The following is a 17,829-nucleotide window of genomic DNA, read 5'->3' as shown; positions in this document are numbered from 1 at the left end:
ATTGCTTATCATTGGCTCGTTGCCTAGTTGGGGGAGGCATTTTCTTGTGAGAAGTGAGTCAATACTGTTATTTTTCTCCCCTCTCTGTTTTTGTCTGTCTGTCTCTCTTTCTCTTTCTCTCTTTCTTTCTAATCTGTTTTTATCTATCTGTCTCTGTCTCATTCTCTATCTTTTTTCTTTCACTCTCTCTCTCTCTCTCTCTCTCTTTCTCTTTCTCTCTCCCTCCCTCTCTCCCCTCCCTCCCTCCCTCTCCCCCTTCCTCCCTCCCTCTCCCCCTCCCTCCCTCTCCCCCTCCCTCCCTCCCTCTCCCCCTCCCTCCCTCCCTCTCTCTCCCTCCCTCCCCCTCCCTCCCTCCCTCCCTCTCCCCCTCCCTCCCTCCCTCTCTCCCTCCCTCCCTCCCTCCCTCTCTCCCTACCTCCCTCCCTCCCCCATTTGCTCAAGAAGCATGCATAAAATTAGTAAACAGGTGTATGATGTTTGATTAAGGAGGAGACACAATGGCTCAGTGGGAGAGCAATGGTCTCGTAACTGGGAGATCCCCGGTTTAAAACCAAGTCAATTAATCCATTCATTACCAAGTCCCTAAGAAAGGACTAATAGCCGTTGGTCCCCTGGTTGCTTACTTACAAGCATATACATGCTTTCTTAACCATCATTAAAAAGTCTGTCTTACACTTATGAGAGCCTTTTCCTTTTATGTTCAGGTGCGTAGACTGAGTAACCACCCGTCTGTGATTGCATGGAGTGCAAATAATGAAAATGAAGGGGCTTTGAGACAAGACTGGTAAGTAAGAACCAAGGTCTGGGGGTTGTTTCACAAAGATCAAAAGTTGAACTTAACTCTAAGTTGGACTTAACAATTATGGAAAGCCATTAGCATCTTTGAAATTATTTTGTATTTTGTAGCTAGATTTTTCACTTTCTTAGCTCAAAGTTCATTCCTAGGACCTCAGTTTTGGAAAGCTGTTCCATTGATTACAATACTATAATTTCTCAGTCAATAAGACTTTTATTATTTTATTTTTTATCTAAATGTTTAATATAGAAAATGTTTAGGTAACTGGGTCTGGAGGCGCTTGAGATTGCAGACAAAAGAAAAAGAAATCTTGATATTTTCAGACACATGTTAGGATGATTATGATGATTTATGTTTCGAATTCTAAACACATTTTAGGATGAGTTCTAAATATACACTTACTGTCAGGTATAACACTGGCAAGAATTTCACCTTGTATGATAACGACTACGTAACTCTCTACATTCGCATTATAAGAGAAATAGTCCTCCGATGGACACAACAATATATACATTCTACACTTTGCGTTATATGTTTGATATTTCCATATGCATTTCATGATAATGTCTCCATTTCCACTAACTTTTACATGTAGGTATAACTCTGGCAAGAATTTCATCTTGTATGATAATGACTATGTAACTCTCTACATTGGTGTGATAAGATTAATAGTCCTTTCCTATTGACACAACAATATATATTCTACACTTTGCATTATATGTTAGATATTTCCAATTGCATTTCATGATAATGTCTCCATTTCCACTAACATTCAGGTATAACACCAGCAGGAATTTCACCTTGTATGATAATGACTACGTAACTCTCTACATTGGTGCGATAAGATTAATAGTTCTCTCCAATTCAAATGGACACAACAATATATATTATAAACTTTGCATTATATGTTTGAGATTTCCAAATGCATTTCATGATGACGTCTCCATTTCCACTAACTTTTAGGTATAACACAAGCAAGAATTTCACCTTCTATGATAATGACTACGTAACTCTCTACATTGGTGCGATAAGATTAATAGTTCTCTCCAATTCAAATGGACACAACAATATATATTATAAACTTTGCATTATATGTTTCAGATTTCCAAATGCATTTTATGACGTCTCCACTTCCACTAACTTTTAGGTATAACACAAGCAAGAATTTCACCTTCTATGATAATGACTACGTAACTCTCTACATTGGTGCGATAAGATTAATAGTTCTCTCCAATTCAAATGGACACAACAATATATATTATAAACTTTGCATTATATGTTTGAGATTTCCAAATGCATTTTATGACGTCTCCACTTCCACTAACTTTTAGGTATAACACTGACAAGAATTTCACTTTGTATGTTAATGACTACGTAACTCTCTACATTGGTGCGATTAATAATTCACCCCGATGGACACAACAATATATATTCTTCACTTTGCGTTATATGTTCAATATTTCCAAATGCATTTCATGACGTCTCGATTTCCACTACCGGTAACTTTGAGGTATAACACCAACATGATAATGACTACGTATGATAATGACTTGTATGATAATGACTACGTAACTCTTTACATTAGTGTGATAAGATTTATAGCCCACTCCAATGGATACAACAATATATATTATACACTTTGCGTTATATGTTCGATATTTCCAAATGCATTTCATGATGATGTCTCCATTTCCAATAACTTTAAGGTATAACACCAGCAGGAATTTCACCTTGTATGATAACGACTACGTAACTCTCTACATTGGTGTGATACGAGAAATAGTCCTGTCCAAAGCGACTGGTCTACCTTTCTTAAGTTCCAGTCCCTCCGACGGCCAACTGACCGAGATGCAGGGATGGGTGGCCAAGGACCCGACCTCTGTTTATTACGGCGATGGTAAGTTACAAGTGTCTCTTTAAAATTTTCCTAATTTTGAGTTTAACGTTTGCATTTAAATGAGGTTTTAAACAATATCGACATGGTTGAAACGATTGCCTAGAGTGATCTCAAAACTGTACTGTGCAATCTTGAGACCACTGAAGGGCTACAGTTTTAACCGTGACCCAAAAAGTAAGCAGTCAATATTTGTTTTATATACTGCATCATGTGTGTGGATTATCAAAAACACAGATTTTGGGACAAAATATGCATTTCAATACGGATATACTTGTAGGGAAATGTACCAATTTGAGAGTAGTGCGCGTGTCTCATTGACACTGTGCGTATCAATACCTCCTAGCATTGTAGGTGCAGGTAGAACAATGTCCAGACAATATCTTTTCTACTGCAATTATTTGCATGAATATGCTGTGTTTGTTTTGTACTTCCTTCTCATCTTGATATATAGTAAGTCAATTCCATAGTCAAATGTTAGTGGAAAATTGTGAATTGATAACTTAACCTACCGGTATACAACTTTTCTGTTGTGAACTGCAGCAGCGGAGCTAAATCCGAGGCTGTTTTTACTTGCACTTTGTAAATTGTTTGCAAATGCACCCTCCCTTCAAATCACATGTTATCTGATAAAGTTCTGCAAGATTCTTCAAGGTTGAAGGAAGCAAAGGTGGAATAGGAGGAGGAGGAGGAGGAGGAGGAGGAGGAGGAGGAGAAGGAGGAGGAGGAGGTGGTGGAGGAGGAGGAGGAGGAGGAGGAGGAGGAGGGGAGGGGGAGGAGGAGGAGGAGGAGGAGGGGAGGGGAGGGGAGGGGAGGGGGGAGGAGGAGGGGAGGGGGGGAGGAGGACGAGGAGGAGGAGGAGTTTCTCTCTTGTGTATTAGTTTTTTGACATTGCTTCAACTTGAATGTGTTCTACTGGTGACATTTATCAAAGTGCGATTAAATCTTGTTTACATATTAACATAATTTACAGGGGAATGGTATTGTTTATAGCCTTATTTGCTCTTGTGCTCTTCTCAAACTGAACCCAGAATAGTTCCTGTTGGTCTTCATCATCTGTCCACAGCATATAAGGTTTATTCCTGCTCAGGAACAACCTGACAAGGTACGGCATGTTATCATCCTCAATGTCCTCTACGAAGATTAAGATGACTTTGTCTAATCCTGTGTCATTGACATGCTCCAGTGCCATACGTAGCTTAGTCATGGTCCAGGCATCATTGACAGACTGGTTGCTTAGCAGCAAGACTGTCTTGAAGCTGTTGTCAATGGCATCATAGAGTGCGTTGATGTAGTACATGCCTAGGTGAAGGTCCTCGTCTCCGTAAATGATGTTCTGCAGATGTGGCAACCTCTCCTCCAGTGCAGGTTTCATAACCTGATTGACCCACTCCTCTTCTGCTTCCTCGAACATGAGGTTGAGATGATGGAGATAGTTGCCAGCGTTGAAGTCCTCTGCCATTTCCTCGTAACCAATGATAGCAAGTTTGAGCAGGAAGAGTTTATGATTCAGCCACCATCGTTTGTTGTAGGCAAGCATGGCCATCATACCGACCAGTACACCTGAGAAAGAGACAACTACAATGAGAATGATGTTCACACCGCAATGATCCTCAGGGTTGAACGACAGGATCGGTTTATTAGCTAATTCCTTCAATGAAGTACCAGAGCACAACGTCTGGTCTGCACGTTCGAAGTTGATGTCGGCTGAGTCAAGCCACTGTCTGAACCATGATAAAGAGCATGTACAGGTCAAGGGATTTCTTGACACATCCAAGCGAAGAGAGATATTGGATGGCAACACCGTTCCAGGTTTGATGATACTGATTTGATTTCCAGGAAGAAAGAGGTTCTTCAGTCTAGGATTCTGGGCAAAAGTTGTTGCCTCCAGACCACGAATGCTGTTGTTTTGGAGGTAAAGCACTTTCAAGAGAGAGAGTCCATGGAATGTGTCACCTGCAATTTCCACCAGTTTGTTATCACTGAGGTACAGTTGTGCAAGGGAGGACAAAGGATGGAACACTTCAGGCCTCAGCACCTGAATCCTCGAGTTGGTCATATCAAGATGATAGAGTTGTGAAAGGTTGTAGAACACCCTGCTATCCAGGCTGTGTAAATAGTTGTCTTTGAGACGAAGTCTCTTCAACGCAAGGAGACCGGTAAAGAGTGACTGATTGTTGACCACATCATATAAGTGACTGCCGGTCAGCTGTGCTTTCTCCATGCGTAGTTCATGAAGATGTGTCATATTGACAAATTGCTTTATTGAATCCTGTGAAATTTCAATAAGACTATTTGAAATACACAACAAGAGAACTGTATGAAGTTGCTGAAAGGTGTCTTTTAGGTATATATTCTTCTGATTTGACAGATATAGTCTTTGCACGTTCTGAAGATCCTCAAATGCAGTGACACTAAAATGGTGGACTTGATTGAATGATAAATTCAATTCCTTTAAATTTGAGAGCCCATGAAATATGCCTTCAGAAATAAACTTTATACTATTATATGAAATATCAAGTATATCGAGAGTCCCATGTGTCCAAAGTCGTTTATGACTGTTCAAATCTGAAATTATATTATTGGACAAGAAAATGGATTTTATAGATCGCATTCCATCAAAGGATTGAGGTGAAAGAGTTTGTATCAAATTTGCTGATACGTTCAACTTTGTCAAACTCGGTAAGCAGGCAAATGTGTGAGGTATTAAGGATGCTATTTTATTGATTGAAATGTCCAGTTCTGTAAGTGATCGGAGCTGGCACAATGACTGATTACCGAGAGTTCTAATTTTGTTGTGAGTCAAGAAGAGTTTTTGAAGTCTTGCAAAACCCCAGTATGAATCAGCGGGTACATTTTCTATCAAATTATAACCCATGTTAAGACTGTATATGGATGGGTAGCTGTCATTGTGATAAGATGCATTGCCAAGTGGAAGAAGGTGAAGAATTCCACAGCCGCAGATTGACAATTCCCTGATGGAAGCCATACCTAGAAAAGGTTGAATATCAAAGGAAGTCATATGATTACCTGGTAGTTGTAGACTTTGTACTGAGTTCAGATGATAAAAGGCACGTTTGGATAAATTCCTGATCTTATTTGAAGCCAGTGACAAAAATGTGATGGTAGCATTTTGCAGAGGAAGAAAATCTCTCTGGTGAATTTCTTCCACCTTGTTATTTAAGAGGTTGATTTCTTTCAAATTATGCCATCTTGAACATCCATCAAAGTTGAGAACTTTTATTTTGTTTCGCATTAGTTCCATTGTTGACAGTCTTGGCAGGACTGCTAGTGTTTCGCAGGGAACAGTATCCAGTTGATTTCCTTTCAAAATCAACTTTGTAAGGAGAATGTTTTTGACAAAGAGCAGTGATGACACAGTCTGTAGATTGCAGGAAACCAATACAAGAGTTCTCAGTTCCGTCAAAGGCCACATGGTCTCGGTTTCAATAAATGAAAGCGGGTTATGAGACGCAATTAGAATAACAAGATTTGGTACATCCTTAAAAGAGGCATTGTGGAGGATCATGATGTTGTTTCCATCCAGGTCAAGGGTCGTTGCTTCTCTGGGTAAGTCTTCAGGAACATTCTGAAGTCCACCGTTCCTACAGTTGACAGCAAGCCCATGACTTGAGTTGATGAAGCGACATTTTGGATGATTCCATTGAGATTCTGCAATTGGCGCAGTTTTCATTGAGGGAAGCAGATACACTAGGAAAACAAATCCCACTGCACCCAGCACTGAAATTAAGCAAGGATTAGGATTCGCCATTTTGGCAGCCATGTCCTTTCGTTCACAAAGCTTGATTATAATCAATACGGTGCATTCACTAATGCCAAGAGGAATTGTTCTTACCTCGATGTCCTCAATGCTCACAAGTGAAATAGTACTAACCTTCAAAATGAGTCCTTGACATATGCCTTAGTGTACATCACAAACTCCAGTGGCAGATCCAGGAGTTTGAAAAATCTTACCCATTGCATGGAGTTGGTTCGAAGTTAAGGGCATGCAGGCCTGTGTAATGCACAAAACCTAACACGGACATACTATGGGCATTGTCCTAAAATTATGGAGACGCACTCTTAAGTGAACATGCACATATGTCACGGTCGTTGTCCTATAGATATATGGGGGGGGGGGGGCATGTCTCCTGTAACCCCTTCTGCATTCATCACAAAACTTTCTCATGATTTTGAAAGTAGGAAACAAGACCTCGTAAAGAATTAAGTAACCGATATATCCTTGTAATTATTTAATCACAAGAAAGAAAAGAAAATCAGTTATCAATAAAAATTTGAGAACTTTCAATCTTAAAGCCAGAAAGCAAAAATATTTTTGATGCAGGAAATGAGAGCTCGTAAAGATGTAAGCTACCCGTATATACTTTTTGTAATTGTACCACAAGAAAAAAAATAGATTATCAATAAAAACCCAAGAACTCTTGAATGATTTGTTTTGTACTTCATAAATAAAATGCACCATTTTTCTTAGGTATTTAAATTTATTAATGTTTTAAAAGGTTGCTCTAGACTGCATAACCGAATTTTAAAAAATAGCTGAAAATGTTTTGAATTTAGCGACATTATTTTCTCTCTTGCAGCGCATTTCATTTGTAACATTTCATGTGTAACTTAGCGATTTGGTTGTTTACAGCAGTGGGTTTTATACATTAAAGTGCTGAGATGACTTCAATATCTATGAATCACCTTCAACGGCGGACTGCAAGAAGGGCGTTAACCCTGTGTTTAAATGATTTGAGATAGTGCCCTTTTTGCTCTCAGCTAGATGACTCTGATGCGGCAGAATTCACTGAAGTGGTGTTTTAGAGTATTGTTCAGTCACAACTTTTAATGGAAGATCGCCCCCAGACGAATCAATATTTTCATCACCAGCGTAACAGATATATATAAAAATAGAGGCATCGTCTGCCACAGGGTTTTCAGCCTGCAACCTGAAAAATTCATTGCTTTCTGAGAAACAAACAATAGCAAACAAATTATAAATGTCAATTACTACCTTTGAAATGCCTGTTGCATCCCTTTATACTTTTATTTTTTCTGATTTTTCATTGGGAAAGTAAACAATTTCTGCTGCTGGGTTTAAATTCATTTCAGTCTAAGATTTAGCTCTGCCCAGCAATGTACTAGGTCTCATGTAGCTACATTAATCATACCAATGACTGTACTTTGCTTTTAAGTCTAAATAATGAAAAGAGGAGATCGGGATATTCATTTCACTTTCATTTTCATATTCTCATATTCAAATCTGAAATCTGAACCAAGTCTGAAACAGGATGAGGTATCTCAATTATCCAGATGGGAGCAAGAATCGAAAGAAGTGAATTAAAGGCAGTGAATTTAGAATATGAATTAAAGATAAACTTGAATTCTGCATGGGCCAGATCTCTAGTGCATACCTCCGGTAGACGTTTGAGCTACGAGTACATCATAGAAATTAAAAAAAAATAAAAAGCAGTGTCACATGCATAAAACACAGCTGTTGAGCATATACACAAGAATGAATGCTCTATGCGCTCCTGACGTACGCCTTCTGTAGTCTGCTAATTAACTTTGGCTCGATCTATTCCTTGCTCAAGCTTGTAGACATGTTGTAGTGGAATGGTTGAAACACTGGACTGGAGTTCTAGTCCTGGTGCAGCCCTAACAATATTTCATGATTAAGACATCAATCTATATTTGCCACTCTCCACCCAGGTGTTAAATGCATGGGTACCCGTACGAAGTATTTTCTTGAATGCTGTGAGATCTGAAATTGAAAGGCTAGCTAGAGCAGGGTAATATTTGAGTGACTTTTATGTGATGGATATACATGAACATGAATGTGCAAACAATCTCCAATAGTAGTACATACTTGTATTTACTACTGTTTTTATTGTTTATTTCCCCCATAGTCCACTACTACAACTATAATGCCGATTGTTGGAATATATCCAGCTTCCCTAAGCCTCGCTTTGCCTCGGAGTACGGAGTCCAGTCCTGGCCCTCGTTCCAGACACTTAGCCCTGTTTCCATAGCAACGGACTGGTCCTACACCAGCACATTCAGTGACCACAGACAGCACCATACGTTTGGTAAGTGCCATCTTGGAGAATGCTTTAAACCTATAGCTGAGAGAACATGAATGATGTTACAAATATGATAATAATGACAATATTTATAAAGCGCTTCAATTCATCAGTCCCCTGGTTGCTTACTTACAAGCATATACATGCTTTCTTAGCAGTCAGGTAAAACAATTATCAACCATCAATTAAAATGACTGAGGCTTTTCGTCTTTCACTCATTTTTTTCATTCTTGTGGTTCACCCTGATGGGTACCAGATGAAAAGCTTCATATGCATCTATTCAATGCTATTCTTTGATTATTTTTATGATTTTCAATTTGTTATTAATTCAAACAATGGAATATTGGAAAGGTTTTAGATTTCTTGCCCGTATGTGAATTTTATAATTTCTTTTATATATCTTTATGTCTTTATTTATCAACATCTGTTCCTCCTTCCTACCTTATATATTTTCTTCTGAAATGTTATCTTTTCTTGTCTTGAAGGTCAGTCCCAGATGTTAGCTCAGATACAGAGGCATTTCAACCTACCATCGTCCAAAGACCCCCTCATCTACTTCAAGAATATGCTCTACTTAACACAAGTATGTTAGGATTCAATATATTTCATGTAAACTGTTTAGAGCCAAAAAGGGGTTACCGGTATTATGCAGCAAAGTGTTTTTTGTTCAACGTCTTTTATGCTCAAAACAAAATATTTATTCTGTTATTGTGCAGCATTAATCACACAATAAGTATTATCCCTGTATGTCTTTTAGCAGAAGGTTAATTCAGTTCAATGTATTTTTTACATACCAGGTAATTGTTCTTTTCTTCTCCTTTTTTCAATTTCTAAAAACTTTTTTTTAATGAAGGTGGACTTTTGGTAATTTCTTGTCAAGATCCAAAAGGGCATAACTCTTTGATAAAAATTATAAGCATAACACCTGTTGAGAAACAAAAGGGCATTTCATGAAACTTTGTGTTAAGGGATACAAGTCACGCCCTTCTCCCACTCATCTGGTTCACAGCAGATAATATGTGGTATACAGTGGCGGATCCAGGGGGGGGCCGAAACGGCCGCGGCCCCCCCTATTGGCGGCGCCAAAAAAAAAAAAAAGGACAAAAGAGGAAGAAAAGAAGAGGAAAAAAGAAAGGAGAAGAGAAAGAAAAAAAAGAGAAAAGAAAGGAGAAAAAGAAAGAGAGAAAAAAGAGAAAAGAAAAGAGAGAAGCTGAATGAGAAAGGGAAAAAGACCATGAAATGGCAATAAGTGACAGTAGCGATGAATAAGGCAAAAGACTTGGGGGGGGGGTATGCGCGTGTGAAATGCGCGCCCATTGAGGGGGGGGGGGTGACTGATCGTATTCTATTTTTTAGGTTGTGCAAAACTGAGTCGGAATTCAGCTTATTTTCAAAAATTCTAAGCTAGCTTGTTTATGTTAAGTCGTATAGTGCCTGAAAAGGTTAGTGTAAAAACATTTCTGAAAAGGCCGCGACCGGCCCTCCCTCCAAAGGGCGGCAGAATCATGGTATTCATGAAATTTGGGGGTCATTCCCGACGGCTTGGGAGCCGTTATTGAAGAGGGGGCCGGCCAAACGATTATTGCAGTGACGGTAACGGTGGATAAGGAAATAAGAAGGAAGGGGTGCAAATGTGAACTGAAAGCGTATTTGGAATGATAATCCTCTCAATTTTAGGTTGTGCAATCTGGGTCTGAATCCCGGCCCCCCCCCCCCCCCACTCAGTGTTATTTAGGGTACGCGTATGCTCCTCTTTTTGAAAGCACCCCCTATCTGAGGACTGCCAACATTTCCGAACCCCCCTTTCGCGGGCTTTTCCTGCCTTAGAGACCCCCCTAAATACGGGAAAATGCTCAATGAATGTACCCCCCTAAATTCGGAATAATTTCCTAGGAGCCAAAAGAAATGAGAAGAAAAAAAACACCCCCTTTTCAAAGAAATCTCCGGGTGAAAAGTCAAATACACCCCTTTTTTTACAATTCCGGGCCGGACTTTGTCGCACGAAAAGTATCCCTTTACCGGACATTTTGGTAACACGCATGCGGTCATTCCGACCCCGGAGTGGGGAGGGGCCGGGGTCTGAATCCAGTATAATATATTCATTAAAAAAGGGTTCATGTAAAAGAGCTCATGATAAAGTCGCGCCCGGCCCCTACAAAGAGGAGCAGAAATGAATTTTTGGGGGTCATCCGATCGGAAGGCTTGGGAGACGTTATTGAATATAGGGGTCGGCCGCATAAAATCCCGAGCCGCGGATTCGAAGTAAAAGGTTAAAAACTGCCACTGCGCTACAAAGGTCACCACTCTTTGGTGAGAAATTTGAAAAGGGCACATTATTTTTGATGTTTTTATTAGCTATATACTTAACAGTCAAATTTTAATAAACGGTAGAGGGGCCGCTTCACAACTTTTGATACAAAACGAAGGCTTAGGCCCGGGAGATATCAGTCACCCGCCTGGAATAGAGCTGGATTCGAACCCACGTTCTTTAGTTCGACAGACAGACGCGTTACCGACTGAGCCAAACGCATCTTCTTGACCATCCCTCAGCTCCTCATTCGCTGCACATTCTTGAATGTTTAGCATCATCCATGTTTATGATAACACGAGACCCCATGTCCAGTAGACGACATCCTGCATATCATCACCTTCGACAATCTATGACAAGTCACGAGACGGATGCTCAACGATGCCGAAGCCACCATTGAAAAGAAAAAAGGTTAATATTTATACATAACCTACTTAGTGAATTAACATTTATCATAAACCATTGATTATGAGATGAATAAAAGTGAAGAAAGTGTGCAGGTCAATGGGTCCGGAGTCAGCTGTTTCATGCTGGCGGCTGGTCTGGGCATGTTGGGAGGAAAGCCCCGGGTGCGATGTGCTTGACCAAGCATGGTCCGAGCATGCGCAAAATGATGTACACATGCGAAACGCCTATACAAGAGAGTGTTCATCTGATCTGAACCTGCTCATCTGGCCATGTGTATTATTCATCGTTCACTAACTGTTCGCTATTTACTAAGTTACTATAACTATAATATATTCTAAAAAGTCTCTCTAGGGTTCCTTCCCTGCATACTCAGTCTGTGATCAGTTACATCTTTGGACAAGATATTCTACCCATGACTTTGTCTCTTTCGAGCCAGGGGCTAAATAGGTATCTGGCAATGGTCGGATAATAATGATAATTAAATAGCAGGGCCTCTATAAGAGGCTAGAGCAGTATATCAATAGATCATTATTATTATTAATATTCACATTATGATAATTATTATTATTGATATTATGATTACCATCCTCATTATTATTTGTATTATTATTATCATCATCATTAATTAGAGAAATTGTTTTGAATGGTCAATCAAAAACAATTTATACGGTCAGTATCAACTTGCGCAGGGACGGGAAGGCAGAAGGAAATTTTACCGGTAGGGGCCGGTGGATCGTCCCCCGGAAACTTGAAAAACATAGCGAAGAAATATCGAAGAAAGACCGTATCTTGGCTCTCGGGTGTTCTACATTTAGAGTGCATAATTTTAGCATTCTGCACCCCCACCCCCCTCCCCACGAAACCCGCATTCCGCAACCCCCACCGTCGTGACAATAAATCACCGCTTTTGGTAGTTTTATCAACAAATTGATTGAAATTGGGAATTTCTCCAGCCTCGTCGGCAAATCGCAAAAAAAGGAGGACCTTTTGTTTTGTTTTGGCTTGTTGGAAAAACTTGTCGGTAAATCTACCCCCCCCCCCCTGAACCCTGGCAAAAAACACACTTCGTAGTCGGATTAAAATGATGGCAACCTAGTGTGTGTGACTATGATTATACTCAGACAGTGGCGTATAGTGTGGGTCCAGTACGATCTTACTTACTTTAGACCTATTTGAATTGCGAATTATCAGGCCCCCGACTGGTAGGAGGATGTGGTAACATATCATCTCACGTTGTAATAAAACACAAATGAACTGTTAATAGACCTAGCTCCACTAATATGAGTCATGTCGTAGACTAGTTTACATATTTGGTCAGATACTTATATTCTAGATGATAACAAAAGGCCGTCTTATATTCATTTACCGAAATAGTTTAAAAACGTACAAATTTGCTGAATGAATAAGGAGAACCAGGTTAGGAGTAGTTGCTCTACTCATGGTGTGCAATCATATCCTGATTACGTCTACAACAATGTATAGATTTAAATATTTGAGGTGTAGTTTATCTCAGTAGTTACCCATAATTTAATTGTAAGCTAGAAATATACTTGTTGCGAAGCATGATACACGGATCATAATATCATACATTTTTTTCTCCGTTGTTAATGCACTTTTAAGTTTGTTTTAAAGTGAATATATTACGGAAATTATTGGATTCATTAGCTTTAAAGTAAGTTCTAAATAATGTCATAATTTGTACGTGACTCTTTGTTTTTCATATACTATGGCAGGACTGTAGGCCCAAGACATCTCAAACGAAATTAGGAGACTGGTTGAATAAGAAGCCGAAACGTGATGACACCTCCTTGCGAAATGACGGCAGACGTGCAGGTAAGATTGATAAGTTTAGTTTGTGCGTTTGTCTCTTTCTTCAGCTGTGTGGAATTTTACTTACTTACAATAAACAAACGTCAATAATTCGTCAAGAATGATAAAATGTTAGTAAGGCTAGCCCGTGTTACAGATAGTCGTGTAATAAACACAGTGGCGGATCCAGGGGGAGGGGGACCCGGCCCTCCCCCCCTCCCCGGGAAAAAAAAAGAAAAAAAAGGGGGAAAGGAAAAAAAGGGGAAAAAAAGGGAAAAAAAGAAGGAAAAAAAAAAGGAAAAAAAAGGAGGGAAAAAAAGAAGGGAAAAAAGGAGAGAGAGAGAGAGAGAGAGAAGGAAAAGAAGGGAAAGAGGAGAGAAAGGGAAAGAAAGAAGAGGAAGAAGAAAAGAAAAGGGGGAAGAAGAGATCGGGGGGCGGGGGCGAAAGAGCCTCACCTCCCAGGCTGTCGCCTCCCCCCTCCCCCAATCAAAAAAAAAATAAGAGAGAAGGAAGGAAATCGAAAGAAGGGGGTATCAGTTGCAATTTTTCCGCCAACAAGTTGTGGATTGGGGTGGGGGTGGGGCAAAATGCCCCCTGCCTCCCCCCCCCCCCCCCCCCGCCCGCTAAAAAAAAGAGAGAAAGAAGGTAAGGGAAAAAAAGAGAGCTAAAAGGGACCGAAAAAAAAGGTGAAAAGAAGGGAGAAATAGATAATTTGCAGTTAATCCCTCCAACAACGTGTGGAGAAGGGTGGGGGCTAAAATGACCTTGCTTCCCCCTCCCCATCAAACCTAAAAGATAGAGAAGGAAGGGAAGGGAAAGGGAAAGAGAAGAGAAAGGGAAAGAAAAAAAGAGAAAGAAGAAAGGTAGGGGAGATAAGTTGCGATTTTCCACCAACAAAGTGTAGATCGGGGGGGGGGCACTAGCGTATTGATCGGGGAGGGATCTCGGGGGAAATAAAATTTAAACGTGGTTTATTTCTAATTCCGTAACGGTAGTTTACACATAATGTTGAAATGACATAAGTTTCCGCACCCTCTACCCCACCAGGGGCCAGTGAGGCGGGCCCCTGAATGCTTATCTGACCGTAATTTGCCTTCAACCCATGAGTTTACGGGGGCAGACAAGGTATCAAAGATGTTCATCTGACCGCAGGCGCGTAGCCAGGGGGCAGTGGGGGCGCCCCCCCCCCAAAAAAAAAAGAGAGAGGAGAGAAAAGGAAGAGGACGTATGAAGAAAAAGGAGCAGACAAAAAATACATTTTTGAAATTCAGACAAGGATTAAGAGTCGAAAACGGTACAACGAATCGTCTTGTTTCTCTAATAATTAAATTAAATGTCAAAGCTTCCGCGCTTCGCGCAGGAGGTGGGGTAACTGAAATTAGACAAGTATTAAGAGTCAAGAACGGTACAACGCATCGTCTTCTTTCTCTAATGATTTAATAAAACGTAAAAGCTTCCGCGCTTCGCGCGCACGGATGGGGGGGGGGGGGGGGGGGGGAACTGAATTCAGACGAGGATCATGTTCGAGAACGGTACAACGAATCGTCTTCTTTCTCTAATGATTTGATGAAACGTAAAAGCTTTCGAGCTTTGCGCGGGAGGGGGGGGGGGTGAATTTAGACAAGGATTAAGAATAAAAAACGGTACAACGAATCGTCTTCTTTCTCTAATGATTTAATGAAACGTTTTCAAAATTCGAGACCAAAAAAAAAAGTGTCCTCTTCCCCCCCCCCCCCCCCCCCCCCCCCCCTTATTCAGCGGCTTGCTGAGTCGTTGCAATTTTTTTTGGGACCAAACAAAAAAAGTGGACCCTCCCCTAAGAAATCCTGGATCCGCGCCTGAATAAACAGACGGCGTCAAGCGATTCGTGTGAGGAAACCACAGTTTGAGGTGGTAGAAAAGTTTTCTCCTAACAGGAAATAAGAGGGGCATCCGCAATTAACGGGTGTAAGCTTAAAAAACAATATCACAGAAATACAATTTGCTTAACCCAGATTTCTAAGTTTGAAATACATATTTTGATTTTTCATAGGGAATCTCTTTGTCAATTTTATTATTTTTGTTATTTATATATTTATTAATTCATTTATTCATTTGTTTATTTATATTTTATTTATTTATTTACTTGGGGGGGGGGGTGGTCAAATATATACATTTACAAAAGGTTTAGGTGATATTTCATTGTCCGGTCATATACTGCATGTAGTTGAGTATTGTAGTCTGTAGGCCTTTACTGTTTGTTTCATTGTTTTATTCGACACAGGCCAGGTATCGCAAGAAGGAAGCTATCAGCGTTTGCTGAGAAATTGCAAGAAAACGGGCTTGCAGATTAGGAAACACGTGGCGAAGGATGGAAACTGTTATTTTCACACGATTTCTGACCAGATGAATCGCGTTGGAATGACAGATCACGGCATTCTCGATCACAAAGAATTCAGGAAAAGGGTCTGCGGATTTATGGAAAAACTGGTAAGTTAAAGAGCAAAAAGTATTCTAACTCGATCCATTTTCAGTTTTAAAGGAACTCTTTCCAAATTAATGTTTAATTACCAGATTAGAAAGGTAGGTTATAGGCTGACTATTCTCTGACATAAAACACATATCGTTCTGTAAATACCCCCCCCCCCCCCCCCCTGCTCCAGAAAAAAACTGCAACCTTATCTTATGTGGACAGGCGCTTACATATAGACATCCCTCTCATGGAGAACAGAATAAGGAAGCTTTAGAATACATTTGAGATTCATCTTGTTGAGCACGAAGATAGTTTCAATTTGCCCTAGCTTCTGATATTTATAAGAAATAATTTCAAATTTAAATTTAAATTATCTTATTGTCACTTGACATAATATTGAAATTTGTTTGATGCACTAGTACTCGCTTCATTTTATGTAATCTCAAAGGCAAAAATAAACATTCATAGAAAGTATGATGCCTCGTAAATTTTCGTCATGTTTATGTTTTATAGGAAGCAACATTTTCAGAACGATTTTTTTTGTATTTAGACACTACAATGCCTGACATTTATTAAACCTTTATTTCACTTTTAAATAAAATATTTTTCATTTTTTACGTAAAAACATGAATTCACTTATATTTTTCGGTGCAGCGGAAAGCGAATAATAATAACAATAATGGCTTCTTATAAAATTATAGCGTACATGTCCGCCACGTTGTGGCGCTCCTGGCGCTGCCCTGATTATCAGATATTAAAGCTTTTCATTCAGACATCGTCTATACTTACTATAATCATAAATGACTCAATAAATAATTTATTATTTCTCTGTAGACACCGGATGATCCTTTGAAAGACACCGCGAATCCCGAGTATATAGCTAGAATGAAAAGAAGTGGGACTTGGGCTGGTGAACCGGAAATCATTGCAACCGCCAGGTTATTCAACGTCTCATTGAATATAGTGACAAGTTCCAGAGATGGGGAACTTTCCAGTGTAATGAATGAGTACCTTGTGGAGGATTCCTGCAACAGGCCCAGGTTGTACCTCGGACACCAGTACGAGAATCACTACATCAGTCTAGGTAATTACCAGCTTATAACTTTATTCATTTGTGCAGGTGCCATGCGCTCCCTATGTCACGGGAGAGCATACTTTGGGAAAAAATAACTTTAACTTCAGCTTTTCTGCAATCATTAATTGCCTCTGACAAGAAGAAACTTCGACTTAATAAAATATTATTACTCATTACTGCCTTGATTAACTTACAAAGATCATTATGCTCAATGGCCGGTATTCATAAAAAAAAATCATTAAAAGGCACACATAGTGAACTAAAATTAAGCGTGATATAAGCGATTAATTAATCTTATTATTTTATGTTGCTTAGATCATGGACTAAAGTTAGTATACCTTAATGAATACCAGCCATTGTGTCCAATTTAGCTAGTTAGTTTAATGCGATAATAGGCCTTATAGCGAATCACAATTTCAAGTATATCCCATTCCGAGTCGATTTGATAAGCTAATGAAAGTTTATTACAATCCACTCCAAAGTTTTATTTGATATTAACAATATCAGTTATTTGCGTTGTTGCCTCGCGCTTTTACAATAGCCCTTCCTTTTCCTTGATTTAAGATGATGTGAATGATTTATTAAGATCTACTGAGTGGTGGGGCGGGGGAGATTTAAATAAACTCATAACATATTGAGTTGCCTTCTATAAATGAATGTCAATAGCTCTTCATTCAAAATGAATTTTAACTCTATTTGTGTCACACACATTATTATTTAGGTTTTGGTTTGAATCATAAAGCGATAAGTAAACGCTATCAATCACAAATAACAAAATGCCAAATCACATCCTTAATAATCCGGCGTTCTTTTATTTTTTGTTTTGTTAATAGAACCACACCCAACAAGTAAAACTTGTGACCATGGCAACACCAAGCGGAACTCCGACAGCGCGTCTGTTACACTTTGCAGTACATGTGGGATTCAAGTTTGTTCGGCGTACGTGTCAACTAGTTTGGGAGATAAAGAAAGTGATACAATCGGAAAGGGTAGACACATTC

At 39.6% G+C, this 17,829-nt stretch overlaps 2 protein-coding genes across 3 annotated transcripts in view; one reads left to right on the top strand and one right to left on the bottom strand.

Annotated features, from left to right (window-relative positions):
• Positions 1–17,829, top strand: part of LOC593854 (beta-mannosidase) — a 36,947-nt gene that overhangs the window by 8,535 nt on the left and 10,583 nt on the right. For both annotated transcript variants that reach the window (XM_030986599.1, XM_030986598.1), the window contains exons 10-13: positions 705–784; positions 2,503–2,693; positions 8,603–8,782; positions 9,262–9,359. In XM_030986599.1, coding sequence (XP_030842459.1) covers positions 705–784; positions 2,503–2,693; positions 8,603–8,782; positions 9,262–9,359 — 549 coding nt within the window. The remainder of the gene's footprint in view (positions 1–704; positions 785–2,502; positions 2,694–8,602; positions 8,783–9,261; positions 9,360–17,829) is intronic.
• On the bottom strand, positions 3,658–6,113 carry LOC105436762 (insulin-like growth factor-binding protein complex acid labile subunit). Its single transcript, XM_011662677.2, has one exon. The coding sequence runs from the start codon at positions 5,953–5,955 to the stop codon at positions 3,658–3,660; it is 2,298 nt and encodes a 765-aa protein (XP_011660979.2). The 5' UTR covers positions 5,956–6,113.

The sequence above is a fragment of the Strongylocentrotus purpuratus genome, unplaced genomic scaffold, assembly GCF_000002235.5.
Source record: "Strongylocentrotus purpuratus isolate Spur 01 unplaced genomic scaffold, Spur_5.0 spur5_scaffold_16, whole genome shotgun sequence".
Lineage (NCBI taxonomy): Eukaryota > Metazoa > Echinodermata > Echinoidea > Camarodonta > Strongylocentrotidae > Strongylocentrotus > Strongylocentrotus purpuratus.
Note: the sequence above shows the minus strand (reverse complement) of the source record. Positions and strands in the feature narration are given on the sequence as shown.

Bases quoted from the DNA above. Each gene is read 5' to 3' on its own strand.
- LOC105436762 (XM_011662677.2), bottom strand. From the start codon at position 5,955: ATGGAACTAATGCGAAACAAAATAAAAGTTCTCAACTTTGATGGATGT.